The 19,905-nt window shown below is 40.2% G+C and overlaps 1 protein-coding gene across 2 annotated transcripts in view; it reads right to left on the bottom strand.

Annotated features, from left to right (window-relative positions):
• IQCH (IQ motif containing H) overlaps positions 1 to 19,905 on the bottom strand; it is an 80,666-nt gene that overhangs the window by 4,352 nt on the left and 56,409 nt on the right. For both annotated transcript variants that reach the window (XM_068695818.1, XM_068695819.1), the window contains 6 exons: positions 19,130 to 19,250; positions 17,456 to 17,742; positions 7,968 to 8,135; positions 4,890 to 5,015; positions 3,566 to 3,627; positions 373 to 481 (listed from right to left, as the gene is read on the bottom strand). In XM_068695818.1, coding sequence (XP_068551919.1) covers positions 373 to 481; positions 3,566 to 3,627; positions 4,890 to 5,015; positions 7,968 to 8,135; positions 17,456 to 17,742; positions 19,130 to 19,250 — 873 coding nt within the window. The remainder of the gene's footprint in view (positions 1 to 372; positions 482 to 3,565; positions 3,628 to 4,889; positions 5,016 to 7,967; positions 8,136 to 17,455; positions 17,743 to 19,129; positions 19,251 to 19,905) is intronic.

The raw sequence follows: 19,905 nt of genomic DNA on the forward strand, positions 1-19,905 counted from the left end.
CGAGAATTAGAAGTTTGTTTCTAATTTAAGGTTCTTACCTTGACGGTGTGCCTTTAAAGTAAAATAGACCTTTGTGATAGAACTGTCTGAAGCAGCGCCAATGGCTCCTTTGCTTCTTACAGAGGAAAATCAGGAGCATTGTATAACAAATAATTTCAAGCTAAAGTATGTCTCTTTTCAAATAAAAAGTTTCAAACTTAAATTTAACTAACAGGTTCATTGGGAGACTTACTATATTGACCTAGACACTGTAAAATACATACTGCTAACAATAAAAAAGGAATGGTTTAGCACTTGTTTATGATACAGCATGAGGTATTTTCAGCCCTTGTACAGAAATTAACCAGGATCGTTAGTTAATTAACACCTCACCTTAAAATTGGTCTCGCCTTGCATATTAGGTGCTGATATTTCTTGATGGATGATGAAGAGATTGCGAGCAAAGGTCATGAGGACCCCCTGGAGATCCTCTCCGATTGTTCTGTTAATGATATCCAAACAAATGAGTTTACCAATGATTCCCTTCACATGCTTAAAAACAATCGCCCTCTCATTTGTGTCTGTCTGGTGATGGAATTTAATGAGTATTTTCAATCTCACAAGGTGGCAATCTTCAGGGAGATATGAAAGATGAGGCTCCATTTTAACTTGTCAACAGAAAGGATTTGTGTAATAAATAATTTTTATTAATCAACAGCAGAAGTAAGCAGTAAGGTTTCAGCTGTTCCAAGTAAGAGACTACCATTGAGTTAGGACTGAGACACCAGAGCACATTAAATCTCTGGATTACTTTGGAAGAACTGTTACTTCTGCCTACAATTTGTGAAAGACATCGGATAGGAATTTCAGCAGCAGCAGTGTTTCTTAGGCTGTTGTAGCTTACTTAGAAGTACAAATTTTATCTTTTGGGGCTTTGCTTTCTCACTGCTACATACAGACTCTCAATACATGCTGTCTTACGGAATAGGATGCTGTGCTGAGGAAAAATGTTATAGAATCAGAATGGTTTGGGTTGGAAGGGACCTTAAAGATCACCTAATTCCAACCCCTTCCCATGAACACCACCCACTGTACCAGATTGCTCAAAGCCCCATCCAACCTGGCCTTGAACGCTTCCAAGGAGGGGGCATCCACAGCTCCTCTGGGCAACCTGTTCCAGTTCTTCACCACCCTCAATTTCATCCTATATCTAATCTAAGCCCACCCTCTTTTAGTTTAAAGCCATTACCCCTTGTCCTATCACTGCACTCCCTGACAATTTCCCTCATTTACTGACTAGAAGTGACGATGTATCTCCAACGTTTTAAAACGGATGATATAGATATTTTAGGTATTTCAGTGACTTTATAACCTCAAACTGGAAGACAATGGAAGACAATTCTAGCATCAGAATGTGTGGGAAATGAATGAAAGTATTCTAGTAAAATATTAGTAATTGCCAATTCAAGCTGGTGATCCAGGAGGTGGTGTTACGTTTTTTACAAGGGGAACAACTTATGTGGTATCAGTCTAAAGGAGTTAGCAAGAATTTAGGTAGGATGCAGTATCTCTAACATACAGACTTCATTTTCCAAGGTACATAGCTAATAATTAAAGTGAAATCACACCAATGGGTCCAGTAGTTCACAGACTCCAAAAAGGGCCATTTACCAACAATTCTTTCTTCAGTTTCTCCCCATCTATCTTCCACAAATCTCATATTCAATCTATACCCATCTATGAACTCATTCTGTTTTAGCCTCACAGAAAACTGATCCAATGAAAGAAAGCTTTCTGCTGAGTTACTGAGCTAAATCAGCTCCCAGTGAGGTGTGAAAATGCCAAAGACAATGCAAAAGAAGGGACAGGAGTGAGGAGGACTTCATAGTTGGTGTCTAAAAAAAGCAAAAAGCTTACCTTGCAGCATCAGTGAGCTGTTAGGAGAGTTTAGTGGCTTATGGAACACTTTCAAACACCTAAATCACTTGTAATATATCTACAGTAACCATTTGAAAAAGTCCTTGTTTAGTGATTTTGTTTCAAATTTATCTTACAGCTCAATCATAGGCTGCCAACATTGTGACTACAGGTGAGGGCAATATAGTGTGGGAGTATCTGAGCTTTACATAGATCTGGCTGGCTTGTTTACTGCCCACAGCCTCATCCACAAGAAGCTCAGAACAGGTGGAAGAACCATAGCCCTAGAAACAATCTTTAGGATTCATTTAGTCCATGCTCTGTGCTAAGGCAGGATCAATGCTACTTATTTCATTCTGACAGAGGTTTGTCTCATCTATTACTAAACACCGTCAATGATGACCTCACTGAAAAATCTAATTAGTGCTTCATTTTCGTTACTATCAACATTTTTTCTTATGCTAAAACTGAACCTTTCTTGCTGGAAGGTAAGTCCATTTCCTTTGTCTTACTAGCAAAGACATAGAAAACAGATTTTTCCTTCCTGCAGAGGTTTCAATTTTTATATTTTTAGCAGATATCGTTTCTGCCTCCTCCCTTTCTCTCCAGTTAGTCTTTTGTTGTAAGTCATATTTTCTAGACCTCTATAACATTTTCATTGCCTCTCTCCAAATGAAAGGAGTTGTTTACCTGGAAGACATTAGAAGTACATTTCTTACCTTTTTTCCATAAGATTATGACACTGTTTGTAAACCTCTATAACCCACAGATCCTTTTCTGCAAAACTGGTGTTCCTCATCTTCACTACTGCTAAGTGCAATTTCTTTTACCTGGCTCCACTTGGACATAATTCTATTTTACAGTTTGTTTCTTCATTTTGTCAAAATAATTTTGAATTCTTTTCCTGCCCTATAAATTACTTGCAGTTACATCCAATACTCAAGGCAGCTGTTTTTCTTATCCAGGTCTTTAATGAAATAGCACCAGCATCAAAGAAATAGAGAGCAGACTGAGAACAGACCATTTCTGCCTGTCAGACATTATGTCCTATTTTGGCAGCAAACTTTACATAAATTTCCTCTGAGGAGAGGTTTTCAGTCATTGCATATGAAGTTTTTGCAGATTATGCTTTGTTGGACTTCTTAGGAGAGGTTCATATGTCTGAAGCATTATTAAACTATCAGACCTGCCGTAGTCTCTCCGACTGCTGTTGATCACTTTGTAAAGAGCAATATAAAAGGCATTAAATACTGACCTTTGCAGCATGTACAGTAAGGTTTTTCAAAACGTTGCCTGTAAAGTATGCCTGTGCTAATGTGTGTGCTCTCACAGTTAGATTGCTACTGACAGTGAATTGCTGTACGCCTTCAGTCTGCAGTGCAGTCAGACTTTAATCTGAGCAGATTCCTGTACATTTTTTTTTGATTACCAAAATGCTTAAAGCCTCCCAAAAACTTTTCAAAAGGACAATCCTATGCAAAGTCACTGTACTTGTTTGAACAGTAGGTGACAGTCACTGAACTTGTTTGTTGAGTGTGTGCTGTTCAGATTGTTCATTTTCTGCACTTTTGTTGGAGCCCAAGGCAGCGTACACCGTGGTGCCACTCTCTGCAGATCAACTGTGTTCCCAGCTCTTTATCAGCCTATGTAACTGACAGTGTGTACTTACATCATTCCCAATCTGTGTCGCTTCTGATCGTCATACAATATAAAAATTGTTCCCTGTTTTTCCTGTTAAGTAGAAAGACAAACCAGTGTTAATTATTCCTAAAATAGTGATAATTATAATAAATAGATTGTACAGGGACAGTAGATTCATAGTCATATCTAAGAAAGACTAGTTTGGAATTGTTTGTGATGGCTTACTGCTCAGTAAAGTAGATTGTTGCTCTAAATATCGTAGAGAATACAATACATTAACTTTATGTAAATAAATATATTCATCAGAGTCTATTTGATGGCAAATACTTTTGATGCAGCGCAATAGCAGGTGGTCATAAGTACCCAAAAAACTATCCCTTTACATTTATTTTATCAAGAGACAAGTTACCCTCTAAAAGCATTACACTAACTTAAATTAAGACATTGAAAATGTTTAGATTTTCCTGTTCTTAAAGTTTGTGCTTTTCCTTAAATACAAACTGGACATGAACTTTCATTAACCTCTGCTCTAGTTCATCATGGGCCTGATACTGGTGACAATGTGCATTTCCCAATGAAACCCTCTGCCTTAGGATCTGAAAGCTCTATCTGCTGTTCTGTCTTGCATAACATCTTCTGAACTTTTTTACATTTAATTCTTTTCTTTGTATAGTTCTGTTCACAAGCCTTAAGCATTTTATATTATCATTTTACATTATTATGGGTACAGAAATGTGTGAAATGGCCATATTATAGCCAAGTGCTCTCATGAAAATTCTGTGCTAGCATTGTCCTAAGCCCAAGCACAGCTCATGGCTGACAGCCTTTATCCTTTTTACCTACAGAGCGACCCAAACAAACCAGCCAGGACAGCATTCTCTCTGTAGTCTCCAAGAGAGACACAGCCTCACTCCCTGTGGTGTAACATAAAAATGGTAATGCTCTTCATCCTTGGCTGATTCCAGTCAGAAGCCAAAAAGCAGGTGATGTATCTCAGTACTGCAGCTCTTCAAGACTCAAATCCCAGCTAAAGTAGGCTAAGTGTTATAATGTTAGCCTAATTTTTACAGGAACTGCTGAAGACTTTTATGCAATTTAGAGTTCATTAATTAGCATCATGAAAACAATTTAAAATCAAATCAATTCTGATTTACTCTTACAAGTCCTCTTGAGTATAACTCTTGAGCAAACACCTTGCTCTGTTTTTAGTCTAATAGAACACTTGAACGTTATATTATGCTAAACAGTACACTTGAACTTTACATTGTGCTAAGTGGTTTCACCATATTAGAATTTACATACAAAAATTATGCAGAGTGAACATCATGTTTTCTAATCTTTCCTGCTTATACCTGGAGGTCAAATCCCACACCGTGAGCTTTACACATCTGGAGGAGAACATTATAGTAGATTAAGGAAAGACCGGAGTGCCTCAGTTGACTGCTCGCTACTGCACAGCGGTTGCTTCCTGGAGAAGGCTGAAGAAAACAATACAAGATTCGCTGTTTTCACGACATTTTATATCAGAAACTAATAATTTGCTATCCAAATAAACATTTTTTTCTAAGTGGCATGGAGTAAGACCATTGACTCCTTTTGGAGGAATCCCTGTTCATAGCAACGTGCATTGAACATAGGCATTTCTATGCAGCAAAAGTAAATCCTCACCTTACACTTTGCATAAAACTGTTTATCATAGATGAAGTCTACAGAATTACTTTTTATGAGCCACATTTTGCCATTTTCACAAATTCACTAGCAGCTAAGCCCTGTGAAATCATTCTAAGTGCCTGTTGTCAGGACCCTCTGAATGCATCCTGCCCTGCAGAACGCTGTGTTGTTCTAGAGCCGGCTCTTCTTGGTAGCAGAAATTCTAGGGTGAACAATACGAAGTTTCTGCCAAAGGATAAAAGGTTTTCAACAGTTTCTCTAAAGCCAAATTTCAAGTGGATTTCTCCAAGATTGAGGATGCAATTCCCGTGAGTATCATTTTTCCAGCAAGTCTTCAAATAGACCCTGCCTGGTGCCTCCAAGGAGCTATTCAGCTGATACCAGCAGAGTGCATGCTACGGATAAAATTCAGTGCAACATTTGAGTTTAAACTCTATCAATGCTCAAAAGAATAGAGATGTTGCATTGCACAGAACTGAATAGAGCTGTTCTCCTAAAACGAGCCTTTCCTGTGATCTTCTTTTTAATACTGGACTGTTTGTTCAGAGTGGGGATACTGCACATTGAAGCATGTAATTTACAGTATTTTTTCTGAAATGATATTTGTTTTGACATTGACTCATTTAAGTTGACATAGTTGAAATCCTTATATAATACATCTCTGCCTGAAAATTAATCATGTTTATAATATTCTGAGAATTAATAACACCCATTGCTCAAGTCATTAACTTAAAAAAGGAGCTTCCAAAATCTGTTCTCTGCAGTAGGGGACCACAAATAAATGAATGCTTGATAAAATAATCCAAGTAGCAGTTTAACAAGCGTAAACTTGAATGTGGCTGCAATAACACAGAACTATTGTTTAAGGGTTGGCATCAGGTTGATGAGGTGCTTATTTCAGCTACAAAGCATGCATACACATGCATAATGAACTGCAGTATGAATTATTAATGTGTTGCTTATTTAGCCTCATCTGTCTAGAAGATAATGTATCCTAACTATAATGAGTGATTGGTTTTGTACATAATTACAGTAGCAGCAGTATCTAGGAAATTTGTTCTTTCAAAGAAGGATTTCTAAAAATAAAATCATCACACAAACTGAGTTGCTGCTCCGTTTTATCAAAATCAAACCTACTAGGACTGAGAATATATAATAAATTAAAAGGGACAGAATCATTATTAACATCATAATTTTACACAAAGTGTTTTACTTAATCATTCATTACAGATCATGTGCTGTAAAAGCATTTGTCTCTTCATTTGTTTGTTTTTTTCCCTAAAGATACTTTCCAGACAGAACAGTATCTTTGTAGTTAACTCTTAAGGAGATAAAAACCTCAGAATTAAAGAAAGAAGAAAAATAAAGGATACACTGACAATTTATGTTAATTCTGACAGAATTTTAATTAAAAAAGTTGCTACTTGATTACTTTTCATTTCTAAAACTTGTACTACTGGGACTAATCATATCTAATTTACTTCTCTCCAACTAAAAGTGGTTGCTTGACAAGAACAATAGATCAAGAGCTCATTAACCTCTGAATTACAGCTCCAGACATTTTTGGAATGGTGCTACATTCCTGCTCTTTGTACAAAAAAAGGGAGTTGGGACTCTTCAGCCAGGATGTGTGAAACCAGCATCTGTCTTATATCTATATCTCTATGTACATATGTTTCTTATGCTCTGACTTTTCTAAAGCCTTTTTTCCCTTTAAAGAGGGACAGTCTAGGTAGAGAAGCCATGTTAAGTCCTGCACCAATAACAAAACTAATAAATAGATCACCAAGCAAGAGTCATATGTTAGCCATGCTTCTGTGACAGTGTGTTTATATGGGTTTCAAAGCAATACACAAATATCATTTTATTCAAATTCACGTGTGCAGTACCCAGAGAGAGCCCCAAGTGCCCTTCCATGCACAACGCATGGCATTGAGTGCAGGTGAATCTCAGCTCTCAACAGAGGGCAGTAAGATCAAGCAGGGGAGACTTCAGGGCTTTTCCCCCTTGGGCTTCATAACTCGGGTCCAGAGAGAACAAGCAAGAGGGAGTACAGCTGCATACTCCTGCTTAGGGAACTCACCTCAGTTTGGGCGCTATGAGTTTTTCCTCCTGTTCAAACGGCTGTGTCCATAATTAATTCTGAATATTAATACTGATTATTAACACCGAAGAGTCAGATGGCTCCAGTGCTATGCAGAACTGAATGAACTGAGAACCAACATTTGGGTTTAACTCAAGTGAGAGCTGGGAGGGATTTGTGTGTTCAGATCCTTCTGTGGTTATAGCCCTGATTGTTTCACCTTCAGCTGTGTGCACGAAGGCACAAAGCTGGGACAGAACTTCAGTGCTCTCACTTCTAATTCCCAATCAGAGCTCATAAGCTGAAGGCTCATATTTCTGCTTGACTGCTTTTAAGTAACTCCCATAGTCAGAGCAGTGCTTTCACCTCTTTCTGTTTCTTGCAACACTTAACCAACAGAGAATTTTTTATAACTTGAAAGCTATGTATTTAGAAGTTAGTTGCTACCACAATTCAGTGTCTGATAAAAAAGGGATAAATAATCAAGTACCCCTAAGCATCCAGAACATTTCTTTTAATTTCTAATGTAATAGCATCCTGTTTACTTTATTAACCTTCTAAAATCTAAAAGTAGCAATTTTGCTATTGAGTTCCTTCAGAGGAGTGATCTAGGACAGATTTTAACTGTGCAGTAATTTATATTAATAATTTGATTTGTAAACAAATCACTGCTTACAGTTTTTGTCTCCTTATGCTGAGTACATTGGCTTTTCATTTTCTTCGATCCAAGAGGTACTTCAAAGAGGCTAGAGCGACAATCCAGGTTTCCATCTGTCACATACAACATGAGCTGAGTCAAGGCCAGCTGGTCACTATAGCAAAGGTCAAGGTCTGTTGCCCATACCTAATGAAACACAAACAGGTGCATTAAGAAACAGAACAAGAAAGGTGAAACCCAGCAATTGTCATCTATGCCTTTATTTTTGAGCATGCTGATAATGCATACTTATGGTTTCCTTGTGTTGGGGCATCCCTTCCAAACTGGAACAATCAGAATTCCTAAGTGGATTCAAAAAATAAATTCTCAGTGAAAACTGAAATGCTAAGGAGAAAACAGCTACCTGTACTGCCAAGATTTTAGCAAGAATTAGAAAAAGTAAACGGATAATTCTGTGATTCTGTGATTCTCCAGCCAGGGAACCCCAGCCGTGGGTGGCTGGTCTGCTTCAAGGTGCAGGAGGCTGGCCTTGCAGCTAAAATCATGGCCAGTCTGCAGTGTATGAGCAGCTGAATTCCTCAGCCTCTTGGGCTTCTGGGCACGCTTGGCATTTGCCAGTGCAGATGAATACAGGCAGGATGTTGGTGCCCAGCTCCCAAAGGGTTGAAGCTTGAAACCCCACTTTGCTCAGGGGGAGTTAAAGCACCTTTGTGGAGCCAATCCAGTTATACCCAAGCATCAAAGCTTGTGGAATTCATGCAAGATTTGTGGAGCCAGTCCGCATCGAGGGCGTAGCAGAAGGAAGCACCATGGATTGCTCCTGCAAGGCTCCTCCGCCCCCAACAACCCGGGCACGGTTTTCCCCATGAGTTTTTCCCTTTTAAAAAATGCTTGTGCCTACTACACCAATGAGAAATGTTAACGCACGCAAATATCTGCCCTACAGTGAACCCCTTTAAAACAAATCTAGCAGTGAATGACTTGAATAAGCCTTTGAATGTTAAATGGCATCATTATAAGGATATTAAGAGGTCAGGCAGTCAAGGCCTCTTGGTAAACTGGAGTTAATTTCTGAATCATATTCACATAGTAATGCCCTTTTTATAATGGTGAATAAATCACATCAGTAACAGTTGTTAATAACTAACTGCCAAGTATCTGTTGCTGTATTAAATATCCTATTTGTCAACTTAAATATTTCCTGCTGCATGGTATAAAATGCAAATCGGATGCAAATAGCTGGCTTTACTTAGTAATAGGGAATGTTCCCCAATTACAATGCTTAATTTTCTTCAATAATTTATTCTTTATCATCACTTCTGCGAGACAGGAAGGAACTTTCATATCAATTTGTACTTTTCCAGTATGTGCCAACCTTTCCAGTAACTAAGTAGTAATTCTAAACCGTGCACGCAGTAAAAGCGCTACATTAATTTCCATAAATATTGTCAACAGATCAGTAACAGCAAAACGTGCCTTGAACCTTGCCTGAGCTGTATTTTGGATTCTCACTTAAAGCTTTGTCCCCAGAAAGAGGTGGCCAGGCTATGTGAGAAGAGCAGGGACAACTGAAAAGCCTGGACATCCAAGGACAATCCAGCTCAGGGAAAAATGAACTGGTCATTCTTAATCCAGACCCCAATACTACATCTGCTTTGCTCTACCCTCAAAGTCAATACCCACACTATCTGGGAGCTTTGTCGCTGCACGAGCAGAGGGGCAGAAGGCAACTTAGGCTGAAAGCGGACCAGAAAGTGGCTGAGATGCAAAACCCATGAAAACTAACCAAAGATGCAGTGTGACAGTAGTGTATCTGCACTGTGGATAAATACAAGGCTTGTGTTCTGGCAGTGTGTAGAGAATGGACTGGCATTTAACAGCAGATAAAGTCTTAGAAAATGCAGCCTGTCAAACATATACAGTCATTATCACAAGCCAAATTCATCACGCCCTGGTCGAGACACAGACAAACCACGCAGAACGTGGGATAGCACATATATTTTGCAAAAGCTACTCAACACATCCCATGTTGTCACTAACTAAAATTAAAGTACGTGCCAATGGCATTGCTTTAATTTCACATCCAGAGAAGAGTCCCATTAATTACTTGTGTGATGCATTTCACTTAACCTGAACAAAAACCCAGCATGCCAACCTGGCTCTAACGCCCGACTGCACCTTCCTAGTCCCCAAGAAGGCACAAGGAGCCCTACAGGATGCCCCCTGCACAGGGATGTAGCTCCAGCCTCACCCCTGCCCAAGGAAGGGGCTATAGCACGCGAGAGGAGAAAAACCTCTTAGCATGGAAAATTTCATGCTGCAAATTATGAGAATGGCCAAATTCTAGTTTGAGGAGTTTCTGTTTACTTTAAGAGTGCGCCAGTTAGTTGCTTTGGACATGGCTTCATCATCTCAGCCTCGTACCACTGCCTACAAAACAGCTCACATCAGCAGGGGGGGCTGATGGCCCTGCTGTGTAAAAAAGGAAGGTGCCCTCCCCAGTCCTGCCTGCTACTCTTTTCATTAATACCTACTTAAACATCAGTCACGGTTACATTCTACACTGGTAAATTCATCGTGGTTTTTGCTTTTTTAAATCCTGGGTGTGGGTCTCCCCAGCCCTGAGCACAAGGAAGGCAAACCTGGCTGCAAGCCACCTGTCCACCTCCTCGCATTCTGGGCCGGAGCCGGAGGCTGAACCACCCCTACTGCAAGTTGAAGCAGCCAAATGGTCATTAATGTGTGCCAGCTGGGATCACCCCCAAGGATGCTTTTGCTGGCTCGGGAGTATTGCAGAACACTGCACTGGAGCCATGTCCCTTTCTGCCCTGGATGTGTCCCAGACCATCACTAATGTGGGGAGAAAGAAGGATCAGATGGCATGAGATTCCAGCTTTAACCTAGCAGGGGATTCCCTTTTGCCATGGAAATCCAGAAATAACCTTTAAATTCCCTTTGTACTGCTACTGAAACAGGAGAGGCACAGGGCCTGGGCAACTTTATGTTCATGGGATTTGAACAGGACATTGTTTTTTCCATTTTATTAGTACAAATGCAGGCCAGACCATTAGCAGCTAGCTGACTGAATTCTTCAGTGGAACAATCTCTAAGTCCCATTCAGTTTCTGAAGGTCAGAAGCGTTCTTTGCCAAATTGTCCCAACCAACACCAAGCAGCGCTTCCTGTAGTCTCAAGCAAGGGTGGAAGTTCAGCAGGCCTGAGTTTGGCTGGTGGAGCCGTGTAAGACAATTGCTGTGCAGCTGCTTATAGTGCTCTTATTCTGGAATTAGGCAGTGGACATCTGTTTGCTGGCTTTATCAGTCTGGCACCTTTCACCAATAATATATCAATATATACTCCCAAATGGACAGGGGGAGCGCATTATATCATATTAAGCACATGTTGACCATATTGAAGTTAGCAGGTGTCCCCTGAGTGTAATGACCTAAAATTAATTGTAATAAACAAAGAAAAAGGCACCAGAATCCTTTATATCTGGGTCTAAAGAATTCTAATTAGGTGGGCTCAATAGTTGATGACTTCTCATTTTCTGTGGAGAAGTTACCAGACTCGTGCCAAACTGCATAGTTTCAAAGGGAGGGCTACCCTCTCAGCTCAGCACTGACAGAGCTGTGAAACAAGCAGGACGTGGCATTTCTAGCAGACAACTAAAACATCTACTCATTGGGATGTGAGCCTACTGAAATCTATTAAAGGCTTTTCACTTAGTCTCAGAACTTAGAGTAGTAGCTGTTACTGCAGTCTATCAAAAAAAAAAAAAAAAAACAAAAACCCAAGAAAAAAAAACAAAAACAAAAACCAAAACAACACACAAAACCCATTTCTTAGAAACATCAACCCAAGTCCACATTTGCGGCATGTAGTCTTTAAAGCAGTCCAACAGCTCCACAGAGCTCGCACAGGCAGAAGAGAAGACATAGCAGACTTATTTCTTAGTTTAGGCTGTTCTCTGAACAGACTAGAAAATTTGTTTAGACTCAACTCTAATACCATCTACAGGACTGCAACAAGTTTTCCTTCAAAGTAATACAAAATGAGTGGCAAAAGCTTATAGAATGCCTTGAAAGTCTGAGCTGGGGCTGTGTGTGTGTGTGTGTGTGTGTTTTAATGAATGTATTTCCATAGTTTATAAAGCAGCGCCTGTGGAGGTCAGGCAATTACTAACCAGCTGAATTATCATTTCCTCCAGTAAATCAGAAGCCATCAGAAGAAGGCCTGTGCAAAGTTCAAGTTTAAGTAAAGCTAAAAGAATGATAGAATCATAAAAAATAACAAATAGCTAAAATACTTCAGTCCGTCCTCATTATCTGAGGATATACAATAAGTGCATTTATGCAATCACAGGTATTTAACATCACATCCTTACAGGACTGCATGGCAAATAGCGTAACATACACTATTTGAAGTATGAAGTGTCCTGAAAGACACTTCAGGTCTTTCAGGACACTTACGTGTTCAGAAATCAAACTGGAACAGAGCCCACTTATGACATCTAGAACTGTTATTTGATTTTCAAGCAACAAACAAAAGTTCAAAGGTAATCAGATCTGTGATTTTATACTGACTTGGAGTCAAAAAGAAAAAGTAGAGGCGCTAGTTAAGATTTAAGATCTCAAAACATAGATTAGGGTTTTCCAGAATCCTACCACTGGACAAAAAACAGAAATACATCCTACAAGACTTACTGGCTGTTTGTCCGAGGAAATATGATCAAGTCTGGAATTGCTGCCTTTTACACAGGCTGCCAAGTGCTGCCAGGAGACGCTCTCCTGGAGCATGCGCAGCTGACGAGCCTGTGCTTCGTGGTAGAGACATCTCAAGTGAGCAGAGTCACAATTATAGTGTAATTCTTTACTACTACCATAAAAATGCTTCAGCTTTAAAGCATAAACTTGAGAAGGGAAGGAAACATAAATTCTTAAACAGTTACTAAATTATAGCTTTTCTTTCTCCAGTATAATTGTTTTATCTGCATCTAGTATTGATGTCTGCATTATTGTAAAGAGCGCACCTGCTATTTTTAAAGAAGTGGTTGAATGACACTGTAAAAATGTCAATTAGTAAAATATTAATGCTACTTGGGTGTTGAAAATAGAGCTTCTTTTATGACTTTTAAAATTCACAATAGAATTGATTATTTCAGCTGCAACCACAGACAGGATCTTAACCGGCTGCCATCTCGTGGCAGCTGCTGGGATGGTTTGGTGCTGGCTGTGATATTTTAGGGCCCAAAAACTGGCCCTGAACTCTATCCTGCTGAATTCAGGACTGGAAGGTGGTTAATGAGAAAACTGTGTCTCCTGTTTGAAAATAACACTGCTTCTGTAGGGAAACGCTGGGAATGATTTTAGGATGCACACGTGAATACAGAAGAAGGCATCCCACCAAAAGCATCCCTCAAAGCATTACCTAAATTATAGAAACAGAGCTGACCGATGGGCTAGAGAGAGGTCTAAAAGGTCTGCTCCAGTTCCCTCTTTCTAACCCCAGACCGGCCCATGGGGCTGAGGCCGTCAGCCCTGACCCCTCCTCGGGGCCCTTTTATGCCAGGACTGAGCGGGATGGATGGGGGTGGGAACACCCACCTGGGCCTCCCCAGCTCTTCGTAGTGCCATCTCAAGATTTCTCTTTCATGAGCATTCAGGAAGATATTATCCTTTTCTTCCCTGGTAAACAACTTAACCCAGTGCTCTTGCTAACGCTGCAAAACATATGGGGCTCTGCAATCTATGAGACCAATGAAAAAGGTGACTTACGACCCCACTTCTCCAAATTATCTGTCCACAAATCCATGGATGTAAGTTTATGCATTCAAACAGTCCCACTCAATTAAATGGACTTATTTAGGTGCAACTCCTTGTCAGGACGGGATCCGAGAAGCATTCAGTCAATACTGCGTAGGGCTTCACTTCAAAGGGTCAAGGCCTTGCTCTTCGAGATCAGTTCTGGAGAATTGAGTGGGAATCAGAAGTGACTCAGTCCGAGTGAAGCACCTAATGTTTCTCCTCCGTGGTTTTCCCCAAGACACTGAGAACGGTGTGGCTCCACCTGCCTTCCCCTAGGGAGCAAGCTGCAGCTGCTGATAACCGAGATGGAAGCGGATGCTGGAGGCGAGCGGAGCAGCTCACCATGCCCCAGCTTTCTCAGCCCCTCACAGCCAGGAGGCTGGTGGCAGTGGGCACTAAGTCCCCTGGATGCCTTCACCTGCTTGCCCCCACGGAGCGCTCTGGGGCAGACAGAGCAGAGGTGATGCCATCAGCAGCAGGCTCTGCCTCGCTGCCTTCCTCAGCTAGCCGAGCCTTGGAGAAGTTCAGCTCCCTCCCCTCAGGCTTTAGCTGTACAAAAAGCAAACAAAGGTGTGCTACAAGTAAAGTGCAGCATCCAGGAGAGTGCAGCTCGGGTGTGCAGACTATCTGCCAGGGGTTAGATCCTCCCACAGCCCATACAGTGCCGTGGCTGCAAACTGCGACCTCCTCCAGTTCTGTCATAACCCAAGGAAGAGCTGAGCAGCATCCCTCTTGTCTGCTGTTAGACAGACACCAAAAACTGCAAGAGAGTAAAGATACCGCTGTGTCTGGCAGTTACAAAGCTCTACCCTCACCCAGACGGGGATTACTGTCTTGTTTCTACGCTCCTTCCAGCTTTCCCTTGGAATTGCCTGTAGGACAGCCATGCACTGTTACTTATCCATCATGCAGAGTCTGTTTGCTTCTATCGCTCCACGGGGACACAATATCACAACGACATGTAGAAGGAAACAATATGTTGAAGGAACATACTCTCTAACAGGAGCAGACTTAAAAATATAAGCAGTACCTTGTTGTTCATACCGAATTTAATTTTATGCTTATAAACATGGCATATAGATTTTTAAAGGCTTTCAGAATGAAGAGCCTGAAACTCAAATACGTGCTTATCTGCTCCAGAGTCCCCTTTGCCCAAGCACACGGGGTTTGTACGTGTGAGGCCAGGCACTGCAGCATGTGCCTGCTCAGTCCACAACAGCAGAAATACGTTTTCACTTATTTGGCCCTTCACATTTCTTAAAGAGTTGTATTTATGTCGCATGTAACTTTATGAAGGTTTCAGGGATTTTTAAGTATTTAAATACTCAGACTGTACTGGTAACAGATGTTCAATGATATATTTAATTTTTCGTTTTACTGAAAATATCATGTATCAGTTGATATTTTCCATAAAATATAACTCTGAAAGAATGCCTAAGTATACTATACTTCCAGGGAAATGTATCTGAGCCTCTCAGCTACTGCATTAAAATGGGCGCTTCTGAAATTAGTGAGCAAATGTTCTTAGAGCCTAATAGGATTTCTTGTTTGCCAAAAAAATAGTGCTTTCAGGAGCACAATCTTTTGTGTAATCTCTCTCTCACAAGACAGATGGCATCATTAATTGCCTCTATATCTAGTTAAATTTAAAAACCTGTGCTTAAATAATGTTAAAGTTGTCGTACATGCTGACAAACAGGAAATATTAAGGTAGAATCAATTGGAAACAAGGGAAGAAAACCAAGACAGAACAAACAGGAAGAATGAGACCAAAAGAAACACTGATAGATTTAATATGTCCTTGGTCATGCCAGGAAACATCACAACCCTAATAATTTAGGGAGCATTTCTACATTTTGGTGAACTCCTGGCTTGAGTGAACCAATTGGCAAAACTCCCACTGACTTCAGTGGGTGAGAATGTCAGCCTTTAATCTTTCTAAAGCAACTTTACGTGGAAGTTATCCAATACGGCTTATCCACACTTCTAATTACAATGCTTGTGTAAATACATGTTGGGAGTCAAATGTAACTGTGATCTGTATTTCAACGCTAACCTTATTCTGATTCTCTGGTTTACCACAGTCACCCTACAGTGGTATCAGTTACCAAAAGTCTGATTTTAAGCCTCCTCTGTGCTTAAAATGGAATACAATTATCATAGCACTGCCAAAGAGCCAGCTTTTGCCAATAGATACCATATGCTAACTCTTGGGTTTTAAATACAAGCCCTGTGTTTAGAGCCTTTTCTCACACCATACAAGCTGTGATTTTCAGCTGCCTAGGCGAAACTGACACCCAAACGGATTCAAGTGCATGTAGCCACACCATGTTTTAAGAAGTCCAGCCATCCCAGCTTATCCCATTAAATAGAGGCACGTCCCCTTTTACAGTTAAACAGTCTTTAAATAGTGAGCTTGCTAACTGAGGATTGTAGAAGACAACAAACTTGCTCAGATAAGTAGATGAGTGCACATGCAACGGCAAAAGACCTAAAAAACAGGGAAATACTTTGGAAATACAAGTAATTGAGACTTGATGCTGAGATCTTGAATGGGTATCTGCATGCAAATACTGATTTTGAATTTGTACAATTGTGCCTAGCAAGCTCAACAACACTATCCATCACTACCAATAGCAATTTTACTTTCTTTTAAAAATATCTAATTTTCTTTAGCCTTCAAACACAAGACCACTACCTGAACACTGAAAGCTCAACCTCTTCACCCAGAATTTGCTTTATTTTTTTCCTAGCATTATGCTTTGAATTTGTACACCTGGCTTAATATCCAAGCCTATTGACCAATACCAACCAAACTCACAAGAAGGTAAAACTCTATATTAATCTCCCATGAGATTCCTAGGACAGTTGGATAGAGGCAAGAGACCTTACAATGGGAAAGGCTGCAAGGTGAGTTCATTTAAGTTGGGAACTTAATTCAAGTTCAATTTAAGTTGGGAACTTAAATTCAAGGTATGAATCTATCAGCTGTTTTGTACCAGCTCAGAGACAGTAACTCCTGACCCAGGGCTGTAACTTTTTGAGACATGATAACTGGACAGCTTCCTATCTCTACTTATCTATTCTCTACTTAAATTAGCCATAAATAATGTAAACCCAGCCGTTCACCACTACCATCCTATTTGGCATAAGAATTGTCAATATCACTTCTTTCTTAGATTCATCCTCAAACTATATCTGCATTGTTATAGAGACATTGGTTAATTCAAAAAGTACAACAATCTCTCTTTTTTTTTTTCCTGAGCAAAACACAAAAGATTCAGAACATTTTGAAAACCAAAATACACTAGGTGATCTTACCCATGAGACCACCATCTGTAAGTACCAACTTAATACAAAATACACTTATTTTAGGTGGGAAAAAAAAGTCAGTGGAAGAAATTCAGATATTTTTTTTTAATCATTCAGCTTTGAAAGAAACCCTTCAGGCTTTGTTGGCTTGTTTCTCTTCAGGCTGATGTAAAAGGTTCCTCGGGTCCACCTGGCAGATCAGGTCTAAATTTTATGTTATTGTTAAAATAACCACATGGTCTACCTACCTCCACAGGCCTCACCGCTGAGAAATAAAATGTTTAAAAGTGCAAAGCTTTCTCCTGACTATTGTTTGGAGTCAAGTAGGAAAGCAGACATTTCTTGATCTCAGAGGGATATTATGAAGTAGTGTATCTGCCCCACTCACCTGCTGCTCCATTGTTTGTGGATGGATGAAAGTCACAAAATCAACTGAGAAGTAACCAAGCACTCCTTTCGATTTACAGGTTTCTCCAATTTTTAAGCAGAGTGAATTAAGAACGGCTGGATCAACGGAACATTGTGGAATGGTAGTGCCAGATGATCGCAAAGGTCCATCAGCATGGAGCTGGTCTCCAGACGACACTATTGTTATCTCGCCTGTTGGCTCTATCAGCATATCCACTGTAAGGTTTGTGACATTTTCTGAGAGCGGGAAGGCTTCTATCACACCACCTAGTAAGAAATGAATTAGCTGTTAAGCTAGTAATCAAATTCACATACGACGCTCTTCAGAGTGCACAGAATGAAACCATCCAGCTCCTATTGTGCTCAGACATTGCAGGGAGGACTGCTACGGAGATAGAGCAAGTAAATAAATGTAATGTGAGCAGCATAGCTAGGACCCATGAATCTCTTAGAAAAGAAAGAGATCTCAGCTACTATAGCACTGAACAGTTCAACCAGCAGCTTTGATCTCCAGATGCTTTGCAAGCAGCTCTGAACTTGAACTGTATCACACATCTGACAGGAGGAGTATGCTTTGGGGTAATATTAATGAACCCTGGACTGTCCAAATACCAGGCAAATACCAGGGCCAGAACAGCAGTGAAATGACAGTGTCAGGACCTCTGGGGAATGGTGTCTCCTGCTGGGAACTGCTCCTGGAGATTCCCATCCATACAACGGTCTGAGATACGTAGTCTGCCTTTTGGTATTCACCCACACAAGGAACTTGGTATGTAGATGGGAATGCTGGAAAAGCTGACAACTCCTAGCATGGTTGTCCATAGGAAAATCACAGAGAAATTTGCTTAGCATTATGGATTTGCATTTTTACTGCATATAATGCCGTAAGTCATTTAGTTAGGACAAACTAGTTGCATACTGGTCAGCTCTGATGCAAAGGTGCCATAATAGAGTTAATGCAGGAAGCCCTGGTGAGCTCTCAGCACCGCGTGAACAAAACTTCCAGCTCTCAGATTGGAACTTATTAATGTTCCTTTGGCTGGAGGGCAAGAAAGAGCACGGCAACAGTCTAACTAGGCATCTGTAACAATGGACTGTAAAGGACAATAAGGCACTGCATTACTGATTCTCAGCAGTGATCCCACCTGCTTGAAAAGCAAACACTGGAGGGAAAACTCAGCTTTTCTCCAGGCCTGACTTTATGCAATATATGTAGCACCCTGAGTTCATATATAGCTTGAATCCTAGTCCTATGGGAGAGAAAATCGACTCGCAGATGCTCACCAACAGCCAAAGATGAAATATTCTTACATTCACGTGTGTGCAAACTCACATGCCAGCATCCTCTAAAGAAGTTCTTTGCCAAATGTGACAGCCTCCAGTACAGAAACCCAGGATTAAGGAGTTGGTGCTTATTGAGTTAGAATTATGTAAGAAGGACAAACCAGAATTAATATAGGTTAAATGCTTGGATAGGACATATGAATGATAGAATAGCTGCCTATAATTCATTTGTAAATGAACATCTGAAGCATAATGGAGAAATAAAAGGAGATAAATATTTAAATGGGCCCAAGATTAACAAGAATATGGCATACAATATGGTATAATTACTCCTTATAACACTTAACAGCGACTTTGCAGTCTTATTTACCTTGACTAAGAAATGTTTGGAGGAATTTTTCCCATGTAGGGAATCGTTTCTCATTGACTGGCTGTACGTGCTGTGCTAAAAGGCCCGGCAGCTCCTGGGAGATCTTCACCAAAGCTGGCTCCTGCAGAAACAAATTAAATAGAACCACAAGCAATTTTACTACAGAAATGAAAACTGCTTGTGGGGTGATTAAAAACCAGGCCTCCAACAGGCAAAAAAAAAAAAAAAAAATGTGGTTACTGTTTACCCACAGTCAGGAAGCCTTTTTTAATTTTTCTACTTACTACTCTTCCCTCCTATTGAAAATTTTCCTTCTCTGAAAGACAATTCCACCCCCCACCTTCAGTGCAGCATCTATTTCATTATAATTTATATCAATAATTTGATCTGGCAACTGAAAATGCTAAGCACTTGGTAACTGCTTAGGGATCAATACCAGCAGTCAATAACTTCTACATTGTTTATATTTTGGATCTGAGCATATTGAAATAGTCACATATACCAGAAATACTTTTATGGGCTGTATGTTTGAGCTGTTATATAACACAAACAGCCTCTAGTCACAAAAAAAAAAAAAAGAAAAGCGGGAGGGAGAGGAATAATCAACCACAAGTGTTTTTAAAATGGGAGATATTCTTATTGCGCTCCCCAGTCTGTAACAAATTCAGAAGTGTATTAGCGCCTCTATCTTTGGTAGAATTTGATTAGTCATATTATAGGAGATAAACAAGCTTTTTCCTAGTTTCAAGTTCTTCACTATATTATTACACACACAA

Source organism: Anas acuta, chromosome 12 (genome assembly GCF_963932015.1).
Source record: "Anas acuta chromosome 12, bAnaAcu1.1, whole genome shotgun sequence".
Lineage (NCBI taxonomy): Eukaryota > Metazoa > Chordata > Aves > Anseriformes > Anatidae > Anas > Anas acuta.